The 12,199-nt window shown below is 34.2% G+C and overlaps 1 protein-coding gene across 2 annotated transcripts in view; it reads left to right on the top strand.

Moving 5' to 3' along the window:
* Positions 1-12,199, top strand: part of APLF (aprataxin and PNKP like factor) — a 90,108-nt gene that overhangs the window by 54,822 nt on the left and 23,087 nt on the right. For both annotated transcript variants that reach the window (XM_058551054.1, XM_058551055.1), the window contains exons 7-8: positions 1,724-2,076; positions 8,343-8,468. In XM_058551054.1, coding sequence (XP_058407037.1) covers positions 1,724-2,076; positions 8,343-8,468 — 479 coding nt within the window. The remainder of the gene's footprint in view (positions 1-1,723; positions 2,077-8,342; positions 8,469-12,199) is intronic.

Genomic DNA, 12,199 nt, shown 5'->3' with positions numbered 1-12,199 from the left:
GATTTTTTTCCCTAGGGTCCCCAAACTGTTGCTGAGGCCCAAAGCTGGGGACAAAAGTACTAAGTATAAGTACCCATGTTCAAAAGGAGCTCCCAGCAGCGAGAGCTAGACATTTCCCTGTGGGGCTTACTGAAAGGTGTGAGCAGTGTTCACTGTCCCACTCCCAGGATTTATACGAAGAGAACTGAGAGACAAGAAGGTTTTAAGATTTGGGGGAGAGCTATGTTTGTGGGGAGAAGTTATTTTCTCCCTTTCTAAAATCAAGAGAAGAGAGGCACTCTAAGAGAGTTACTTGTGGAGTTAGAGATGCCAATAGGAACAAGAGACTGGCAATTAATTGGACATCTGTTTAGCCAGTGGATTTGCTGACCTACCCCGTTACTACCTGAACAGGGAAGAAGAAAACTCGTGAGAGTTGACCCAGTGGGGGACTGTCAAGTGGGAGGTGGGTCAGGATTGCCCCATTCTCAATCCAGAGTTTCGGTCCCTGGCATATGTCAAATGGTCCTATAGTGGAGGTCCTATATGAGATTGGGGTGTAGTTGAGCAGTTGGGAGAAAAGAGTGTGTGTTTTAGAGGGATGTGGTATAAATGCCACCAGCCAAGGGTCAGCTCCAAGAGATATCCAAATGATTGCTTTTCCCGTAGGTTATTTATTATTTTACAAGAACCATGATAAGACTTGTGCAACGTCTTTAGTCAGTTTGGATAGTGTTTTCAAGTTACATACTGTGTTTCTTAAATAAAAGAAAAAAAATGTCAAAACACTTAAGTAATTAGTCCAAAAGAAGTCATGCTAATAATATCTTCTCAAGATATTGGAGCTGTTGGATATTCAGCAATATCAAAGCCAGCTTTTTCCACATGGCAGTCAGCATCCGTGAGTCCTTAATTATAAATGGGGGTGAGCATTCATGTGTATTTGGTATGTTGTCAGCACATCCTAGAAATGCTTACCAGGAGGCCTGGGGTTTATCTGGGCAATGCTTCCACTCCACAGGAAGTACAAGTAATTAAGAAGTCATTTTTAATAAGATAAGACTAGATTTACTCTTTGGCTGGAGATAAGTACAAATTAAAAGGGTTCTGCAGTGTTAATGAGAATCTTTGCTTGGTTCAAAACACCTTTAATTGGTTAAACTAAAGCTTTTGTTCAGACCACTTCAAAGGAGTCCTGTTTATTTTCTGGGTTGCTCATAACATAGCTTCATGCAAATTTTTCTGTGAAGGAGGAGCAATTTTATCATTCAGCTACAGGAAAAAAAATCATGATTATATTTAGAGGGTAGAAATAAAGTATTGCAGTAACTTACAAGAAATGATAAGGACAGTGCATGTTAAGAGCATGACACATTGTTGACCAAGAAATTTAAGAGCCTAGTAGGTTTTTTTGGAAAGATTATATTCAAATGAAAGCAAATATTGTATTTTCTTACGTTTCATTTGTATTTTTCTGGTTATTTTTCACTGAATGTTTGACATGATTGTAAAGGTTTGGTACAACTATAAATTCCTTTTCTAATAACGATAGATTATTTTAAAGTTATTAAACTAGAGACAAAGAAAATGGTATCTTTAATAACTTTAAAATGTGAATCTTAAAGTTTTAAAATATACATATTGCATGAATCTTGTAGTTTCATGCTTTTATGCTTAAATTTACGTATTTCTTTTAAAACATGTTCCATTTATTTCTAATTCTTTTTTCTGATTTGTCTTACAGGAAATGCCACAGTCATTTTCTGCAATCACATTAAGTAACACAGAGGTGAATAATATGAAGACTAATACACAGAGAAACAAAATCCCAGTAGAAGAACTTGATAAGGTTTCTGAACGTAAGATCATCACTAAAGGGACGCCAAATAAAGACGAAGCAATGAGCTGTTCTGAGAGTTGTCCAAGTGCCCAAAGCAAGTCCTTCCACGATGAGGCTCAAGGATCTCACTCTGAGTCCAGCTCTGATCCTTCCAATCCTGAAACTTTGCGTGAAAAGGCAACTGATTCTGTTCCACGAGCTTCTGAAGAAAACAAGGTTAAGAGGACATCCTGCATGTATGGGGCAAACTGCTACAGGTAAAATGAAATTACAGGAATAAAGGAATTATAATTTCATTATTTCAACAACATGTAGCCATGTAGGTATATGTTATAGTGTATTAAAAGCCTAATAAGACCTATTGGCCTGAGGGTTAGGAGTTTTATCATGTTTCTACTGTTTTGGACTTTCTGGATAATGTATTCTAGCAAATCCTGCTAGAGACTTTTAAGATACAGTGGGGAATTAGGTGTTTCATAAGTAGACATGCTGATTAATGCAACGATCTGGACCGGGAAATCCTGACTTGAAAACTGAATCACTCACACCTAAATACCTGCTTATTTAGTGTCTTATTTAGGTATTAGAAAGATGGCTTCATAAATATTTGTTGTATACGGTATAACTAGCAAGAGAATTTTAGGGTGTGTTTAGGCATCTTCTTAAACTTGTGCATTTTCCTTTATATTTTTCTGATGATGCTTTTGAATCACCATGATGCATTCTAAAACAACTGAATATATATTTCCTGGATTGATTGGTTACTCCTATACTTACTTCATTTGATTACATTGTACCATGTTTCCTGATTTCTTATTTTGTGAATTTAAATTATAATCTCTTATTTTTAGGCTATAGTTTTATCTATGATGTTTATACTATCATGTTTATAATTATACAGCCCTATTTTAGAAGTGTTTCTTTGCCATTTCAACTTGTCAAATCAAATATCTTACCAATACATTCCAGTAGAGTTTGTTGTCTTTTATGCAGTAGCATTTTTATATCACATATTCTGTCCATTTCACGTTCATATTATCTCTCTCTAAAATGCCTTGCCATTTTAGCACTTGAATAACCATATTTTTCAATTTTGACAGTTATAATTTATGCATTTACTCACGGTGCTGTCTGTTTTCAATGGCCTTAGTTTCACACGTGGAACATAATGTATAAACTTGTAGAATAGAAGTATATAAACCTATTATTTTGGATTTTTGAAAAATCCTGTTTGGTATTTGTATTAGTTCACTAGGGCTGCCATAACGAAATATCACAGACTAGGTGGCTTAAACAACAGAAATTTATTTTCTCACAGTTCAGGAGCCTAGAAGTCCAAGATCAAGTTGTCGGCAGGTTTGGTTTCTCCTAGGGCCTCTCTCCTTGACTTGCAGATGGCCTCCTCGTCGTGTTGTCACATGGCCTTTCCTCTGTACGTGCACATCCTGGTGTCTCTTCCTCATTTTACGAGGACACCAGTCATACTGGATTAAGGCCTCGTCCTTATGACCTTATTTAATCTAAATTATCTCTGTCTCCAAATACAGTCACATTAAGGGATAGGGCTTCAACATATGAATTTGGGGTGGGGGGGACACACACAATTCAGTCCATAACAGTATTCAACACCAACATTTGTCTTTGTTAAAGGTGATTGAATGCTTTATCAAGATCATAATGAATTCATTCATATTTGATGATGATACTTGTTAGTTTTTGTGTGTGTGTGTGTGTGTGTGTGTGTGTGTGTGTGTGTGAGAAAGATCAGCCCTGAGCTAACATCTGCCAATCCTCCTCTTTTTTTTGCTGAGGAAGACTGCCTCTGGGCTAACATCTGTGCCCATCTTCCTTCACTTTATATGGGATGCCACCACAGCATGGCTTGACAAGCGGTGCCTCAGTGCATGCCTGGGATCCGAACTGTCGAACCCTGGGCTGCCGCAGCAGAGCGCGTACACTTAACCGTTTGCGCCACCGGGCCGGCCCCGATACTTGTTAGTTTTAATCAGTCACAGCTTATGAATAGTTATTTTAATTTTTTACTAATTTTGATATGCATAATTAATACCTGAGAAATATTTACCACTGAAATCTTGAAAGCATAATACTTATATTTGTAACAAAGGGGAGAAAATAACAGGTATTGAGTTCTTGTTATATATGTACATCATAACAATCACTTAAATATATCTTTTCTCCAGTCTCAATGCCACTGCTGTAGTTCATGCCATGGTCTCTCTGGGGCAGGTGATTAATCTCCTAAGTCTCCACATTTTCCCTCAAGTTCATATTCCTCATTGTTGCCTGAGTGATCTGGTTAAGAAAATAAAAACAAAGATAAAGAGAGAAGAGAGAGAGAGAAAAAAAAATCTGACAATATTACTCTCCTGTACAGAATCTTTTGGTGGCTTAAGTCCGAGTTTCTTAGAATAGTCCAGAAGGCCCTGAACTCCCGGTAATTCTTTGGATGCGCCATGCTGTTTTATGTCCTTTGGACATGCTGTTCCCTTTTTGTCACTCCTGTCTTGCTTAAAGACATTGCCCACATTCAGCTCCTTTCTGAGTCCGTTTCTGACGTGCTCATTCTTCCCCAAATTACTCATCCCCTATTCTGTGCAACTTTTTTCCTCATACAGTTTCTGATAATTGATATTAGATCTAATATTTAATATCTACTCATTGACTTCTAATTATTTATTTTATCTAATCATTGACTTCTAATTATTTATGTCTCTCTTAATAGAAAATTATTCCTCAAGGGTAGTCCTATTCAATCCTTTGATGTCATGCTATTGACTCCCAAATCTATATCTCCAACACAGATTTCTGTACTGAATTTTAGATCCAGATATTCACTACTATATCCCCAGGCATCATCAAATTGATCATGTCTAAAGCAATTGCATCTTATTTCAATCCTTTGTGAAACAAACTAACAACAAAGTAGCATTTAACTTTGTTTGTAGGAGCTGTTACTTCCAAAAAATTGTTTTTGAAAATTTTACTCTTTTGGAGTCATGTGGTTTTTCAGTTTAATAGCATATAGTTCCATTAGTAAACTAATTTTAAAAACTGGGCAGAAGTTGAAATGTCTTTCTCTTATTAGCATGTAAGGAATTTATACCTTAATTTAAACTTGTAGTTTTTATCTATATAAGGTCATATAAATTATCTTAAAGAGTTAATAGTATATAAAATAAGGTTTTCCTCTGGTAAAGGTGGAGTATCTTGTTAGGGACCAAATTTCTCACTGAGAACAATTAGGAAAGCTGGACATTCATGTTTGAAAACGTTAGAGGCAGCCAGGACTTTGAGGCTTTCCCCCTTGTGACATTTGCCAGTTTTTTAGTGTTTCAGGCTGAGGGCCAAGAGGCCAAGCAGAGTTTTGAGCAGTCTCATGGGACTTAGGCACAAAAATGGAGTTCAGTATTTGCCGGGCAAGAGGGTCCCTATATGGAAACGTAGACATTCAAGAGGGAAAATATAAGCATAAGTATAAATGAATATTGACTATAGAAAGCAGTAATAATTTTGTGTTGTATAAAATATGTGTGAAATTAAAATATATAAAAATAGCACAAAAGTGGTTGGGGATTAAAGCAAGTAAAATTTGACTGCTCTAGATACATTGTATAAGTGGCATTATACAGTATTTGTCGTTTTGTGCCTGGTTTATTTCACTTAGCATAATTTCCTTAAGATCCATCCATGTAGTAGGATGTGTCAGAATTTCCTTTCTTTTTAAGGCTGAGTAATATTCCATTATGTATATATGCCACATTTTCTTTATCCGTTCATCTGTCAATGGACACTTGTGTTGCTTCCATCTGTTTGCTACTGTGAATAATGCTGCTATGAACATGGATGTGAAAATAACTCTTTGAGATCTTGCTTTCAATTCTTTTGGATATATATGCAGAAGTAGAATTGCTGGATCATGTGGTAATTCTATTTTTAAGTTTTTGAGGAACTACCATACTGTTTTCCATAGCAGCTGTACCATTTTACATTCCTGCCAACATGCACAATGATTCCAATTTCTCCACATCCTCACCAACGCTTGTTATTTTCTTTTTTTTTTTTTGGTGTTAGCCATCCTAATGGGTGTGAGATATCATTGTGTTTTTGATTTGTATTTCCCTAGTGATTAGTGATCTTGAGCTCCTTTTCATATGATTATTGGCCATTTGTATATCTTCTTTGGAGAAATGTCTATTCAAGTCCTTTGCCATTATTGAATCAGGTTATTTGTTTTTTGGTCATTGAGTTGGAGGAGTTCTTTATATATTCTAGATGGTAAACACTTTTGGATACATGACTTGCAAATATTTTCTCCCCTTCTGCAGGTTGCCTTTTCACTCTGTTAATTGTGTCCATAGATGCACAGAAATTTTTAATTCAGATGTAGTCCAATTTGTCTATTTTTATTTTTGTTGCCTTTGCATTTGGCAAGAAATCTTTGCCAAATCCAATGTCATGAAGCTTTCTTCCTGTTTTCTTCTAAGAGTTTTATATTTTAGGTCTTACGTTTAGGTCTTTGATTCATTTGAGTTAATTTTGTATATAGTGTAAGGGAAGGGTCCAACTTCATTCTTTTGTATGTAAATGTCCAGTTTTCCTAGCACCGTTTGTTGAAAAAACTCTCCTCTTCCCCATTGAATGGTCTTGGCACCATTGCTGAAAATCACTTGACCACATATGCGAGAGTTTATTTCTGGGCTCTCTATTCTCTTCCGTTTGTCTATATGCCTGTCTTTATACCAGTTCCACACTGGTTTAATAACTGTAGTTTTGTAATAAGTTTTGAAATCAGGAAATGTGAGAATTCCAACTTTGTTCTTCATTTTTAAGACTGTTTTGGCTATTCAGGGTCCCTTGAGATTCCAAATGAATTTTAGGATGGATTTTTATATTTCTGCAAAAAATGCCATTGGGATTTTGATAGAGATTGCATTAAATCTGTAGATTGCTTTGAGTAGTGTTGACATCTTAATAATGTTGTCTTCCATTCCATGAACATGGGATTTCCATTTATTTGTGTCTTCTTTAATAGAAATTAAACCATTGTATAAGTCTTTCACCTTCTTGATTAAGTTTATTCCTAAATATTTTATTTTTTTTAATGTTACTATAAATGGAATTGTTCTCTTAATTTCTTTTTGGGATTGTTCATTATGAGTGTGTAGAAACACAACTGATTTTTGCATGTTAATTTTGTATCCTCCAACTTTGCTGAATTAGTTTATTACTTCTAACAGTTTTTTTCTGTGTGGAATCTGTAGGGTTTTCTACATATGTAGAAAAATGCATATACATTTCCACCAAAAGTAGAATGTTGATGGCAGTATTACTTATAAAAGCCAATAACTAGAATGAACCCAGAAGTCTATAAATAGTAAAATGGACAAATAAATCATAGCAGCTTCATACAATGAAATGTTACACAGTTATGAAAATATACTACTGCTATATGCAACAATATGGAGTAATCGTACAAACATAAAAAGTAATTCTCAAAGAAGTACATACTATATATTTTCATTTCATTTGGGGAACAGACAAAACTAATATGTTGTTTTGTAACATTGCTTCTCAAAGTGTGGTCCATAGAGAGACCTCTGAGGGTTCCAGTCCCAAGATACTTTTAGGAAATCTGTTAGGTCAAAACCGTTTTCCTAATAATACTAAGACTTTTTGTGTGTGTGCCTTTTTCACTCTCATTTTCTCACTCACAAGAGTACATACAGTATAGTTTTCCAGAGGCTACATGATCTGTGTTATTGTTAGTGATTGAATGCAGAAGCAGATACGAGAATCCAGATGCCCTCTGTTAAAGCCAGACATTAGAAAAATTTCCAAAGTGTAAAACAGCATCTCCACAAATTTTGAGGGGAAGATTTGTATATGTTAAGACGTTGTTATGTAAAGGGTTTATTGTTATTTTTAAATAAATTTATTTTTTAAATTTCTCATTTTTAATTTCTAACAGGTTAAAAAAGCCACATAAACAAAAAGTCTCTGGAGTTTTAATAATTTTTCTTGAGACCAAAAAGTTTGAGAAACACTGTTTTAGGTGACAGGATAGTGGTTACCTTTAGGTATTAAATTGGGTTTAATGATTGGAGGGGGACATGTGGAGCCTTCTAGAATGTCAATAATGTTCTGTTTTTTATCTTTGTAGAGGGTAGATAGGTGTGTTCACTTTATTAAAAGTCTTTAAAAGCTGTGTATTATTATAATATATATATATATTTGATATAAAGTACTGTTTGCAAATGTCCATTGACATTCATGATCTACTATATGTCACCAGAACTTTGTTTGTTACCGTGAGAGTTCTGTACTGACTAGATGTCATGAGCTTTGTTTTTAACAATGTAGAATATTGGTTCACTTTCTGGAATAATCAGATGTGTATTGCTTGGTTTCCTGCTATATCCTATTAATTATTTTCTCTAGTATATCTAGAATCTAGTATATCCTGTTAATTATTTTTTCTGAAGTATATTTGTCACCCTCATAGGAAGAATCCTGTCCATTTTCAACACTTCAGTCACCCTGGTGATAGTGATTATGGAGGTGTACAAGTCATGTGTCAGGATGAGGCTGATGACCGGCCTGAATGTCCATATGGAACATCTTGTTATAGGTATGTAAACCTAAAATGTTTAGTTGTTTTCTCCTTAATCTCTGTTATTTATTCAGGAGAAACTCAGGCAGCTTCTCATCTCAAGCCTTTAACTTAGTTTTTAAACTTCCATAGATAATAGGTTTTCATTTTGTTAATAGGTAGGATTATAATATTTCTTTTATATAATTCTAAATTTTGGAAGTTATTAACCTTATAAATGCCTGAAATTGTTCCTCATTTCTAACTTTCTGAAATACGAATCAGATAATTTAAAAGCTGTTGATATTACCCCATCATACATGCTATCCAGACTCCTTAGTGTGGCATAAATCAATTCAGGATGTTATCTCTGCCTCCCTCAACTCCTACCACTCCACCATTATTGTCAACACATGAAACTCAATCCTAAAAGAAAAGTAGGAGTACCCCTCCTCTCTTCTTCCATAGCATCTTGTGCCCATCTGTATTATGCAGAGTAGATTTTATCTCATGAGATTGTGTTTGTTTCTTACTGGAATGGCTTCTCTTTCAGACAGTAAATTTCTTGACAGCAAGGACTGTTTTAACCATGTTTCTGCAACTTTAGTGAATGAATGAACTTGAAATAAATCAAACTATTCAAAGAAAGAAGTAGTGATTCCAGTCTTAGAGAGCTTAAATTCCAGACAGCCATCTTTCTTAGATAATTTTAGAATACAAGTTATTGAACCTACTGGCCTATTTGAAGTTGTTGCTATTTCTATGATTGTGGTTTTCAGTAAGAAGGCAGAATGGGCTTCTGAGGCTAGAAAGAAAAATCAAAAAGCGTATGCCTCATCATTTGAAAAATAAATGTTCCGTTCCAGCTTAACCTCCTGTAGATAGTAATAAGAGGATATTGTCATCAATTATGTCGATAAACTCGAAAATTTGGGAGAAATGAACAAATTCGTAGAAAATACAACGTTTAGGAAAGATACAAGAAGAAAAAGAAAATGGAATAATCCTATAACATTAGAGAAATTGAGTACGTAATTATAAGCCTTCCACTAAAGAAATTCCATGTCCGTGTGGCTTTAATGGCTAATTATACCACACATTTAAAGAAGGTACTCAGTTTTTATACAAGGTATTCTTAAAAAAGTAAAAGAGGGTATATTTCCCAACCTATTTTATGAGACCAGTATAATCTTGATACTACCCAGCAAGAATAATACAAGAATGAAAAATTACAAAAAAAATTACTTTTGAACTTAATGTAAATATCTTAAAAATATCTTCAAAAAATAAAGAAGGTTAGTTAAATGAATTAAGCAATTTTAAAAAAGGAAAATATAATATGAGCAAATTGGATTTATTCAAGGAATGTATGTTTTGTTTAATATTTAAAAATAATATAATTTACCATATATCAGAATAAGTAGAAAATTATATAATCATTTCTATAGATGATTCAAAAATAAACTGACAAAATTCATTCATTTATGATAAAAACTCATTTCAAAATAGGAACGGAAGGAAACTTCGTTAATATCATAAAGGGTATCTACCAAAAACTTATAGCAAACATGATACTTAGAAGTGAGATATTTAAATTTTTCTTTCTGATATGAGAAATGAGACAAGAATGCCTGTTATTACTACTTCTGTTCAACATTGTACTGGTGATTCAAGATAGTGTAGGAAGATAAGAAAAGGAAAATGGATAAAGTTTGGAAAGGAAGAAATAAAGCTTTCCTTGTTAACAAATGGTATCATAGTATATATAGGAAATGCAAAATAGACTCTGATGAATTTTAAGTATTAATATGTGCTTAGCAAGGTTGTTGAATACAAATATCAATATGCAAGGTCAATTATATCTCTGTATTGCAGAACTGACTAATTAGAAAATTTAAACTTTTAAAAAATTATGTTAAATAACAATAGCATCAAAAAATAGAGTTCCTCAGAACAAATCTAATAAAAGGTGTGAAAACCTCCATGGAGAAAACTATAAAACTTTGATGAGAAAAATTTTTTTAGAAAACCTAAGTAATTATAAAGACTGAAATGTTCATGAGTGGAAGATTCAATGTTATTAAAATGCCAATTTTCCCCAAATCGATTTGTTTGCAAACTCATTCAAAATCACAATAATTTTTGTGTATAAATGATGTGATTCTAAAATTTACATGGATATACAAAGGGCCAAAAATTGCCAAGACAGTCTTAAGTAATAAAGAACAGATGGTAGGACTTCTTATACTGTTATAGTAATTAAGGTGGTATGATATGGGCCCAAAGAGTAAGTAACAAGACCAGAGCAGAATAGAGCCTAGAAACAGACGTATGCATATACAGGTGACATATTCATGAAAAGGGGCATTGTGGGCATTGAGGAGAGTGTGAATTTTTAAAATTTATTTTGTTGGGATAAGGGTATCTATCTGGAAAAAGAAGGGACTGCTTTTGGTAACTATCCACTGCCTTAAGATTATTGGTTTTTATATTTTTAGCAGAGTATAATTGTTATCTCTGGGTGGTTTGGTCTGAGACAGTTTCCTCTGTCATCACTGGAAGTAGAACTCTTACTTCGTGTGATATAATGTAGCTGCTCCAGCTTTCGTTGGTTAGTGTTTATGTGATATTTTTTATCCTTTTACTTTCAATTTACATTTATAAATTGTCCTTATGCTTAAACCTTGTATTTAAACCATGTCTCTTACAAATAGCATATAATTGGTTCATTGGTTTTGTTTTTAATCCAGTCTGATAGTCTCTGCCTTTTAGGTGGCATGCTTAGCCTAATTACATTTAATGCAATTGCTGATATGTTTGAGTTTAATTTTGCCATTTTGTTATTTGTGTTTTTTTTGTTTGTTTGTTTTTGTGAGGAAGATCAGCCCTGAGCTAACATCCATGCCGATCCTCCTCTTTTTGCTGAGGAAGACCAGCCCTGAGCTAACATCTATTGCCAATCCTCCTCCTTTTTTTCCCCCAAAGCCCCAGTAGATAGCTGTATGTCATAGTTGCACATCCTTCTAGTTGCTGTATGTGGGACGCCACCTCAGCATGGCCAGAGAAGCGGTGCGTTGGTGCGAGCCCGGGATCCGAACCTGGGCCGCCAGTAGTGGAGCACACGCAATTAACCGCCAAGCCATGGGGCCAGCCCCTGTTGTTAGTTTTCTGTTTATCCCACATATTCTTTGTTTCTTTATTCTTCTTTTCCTGACTTCTCTTGGATTAATCAAGTGTTTTTCATACCATTTTTTCTCCTACATTAGCTTTTTAGTTATATATTCTTTTTTTTCATGAGTTACTTTAGATTTTTTAGGCATTGCTGACATATTACAGTCTACCTTACAACTGGTACTTTCACCGTTTCCCAAACAGCACAATAGTCTTACATCAGTTTAAGTCCATTTACTTCCTCTTCTGGCTTTTTTTTTCTTTTTCACTATTGTTGTCATGTATTTTTACCTCTACACATGTTAACTTGTAAGGCATTGTTATTATTTTCTTAAATTTTAAGCATCAGCATTTTTTAAATATTGATTGACACATTTATCATTTTGGGTACCCTTCATTTCTTCCTAAAGTTTTATCCTTTCGTCTGGGATCATTTTCTTTTAGTCTTAAGAACTTCTTTTGGTATGTCTTTAGTGAAAATCTTCTGGAAAAGAATTCTTTCAGCTTTTGTGTGTCTGAAAATTTCCTTATTTTTATTTGTTTTTTTTTTTTGGTGGCTTTTTTCACTGTGTTAGAATTCTAGCTTGGCAAGTTTTGTT

This window comes from Diceros bicornis, chromosome 12 (assembly GCF_020826845.1).
Source record: "Diceros bicornis minor isolate mBicDic1 chromosome 12, mDicBic1.mat.cur, whole genome shotgun sequence".
Lineage (NCBI taxonomy): Eukaryota > Metazoa > Chordata > Mammalia > Perissodactyla > Rhinocerotidae > Diceros > Diceros bicornis.
The sequence above is the reverse complement of the archived record's forward strand: the minus strand, read 5'-3'. Positions and strand labels throughout refer to the sequence as shown.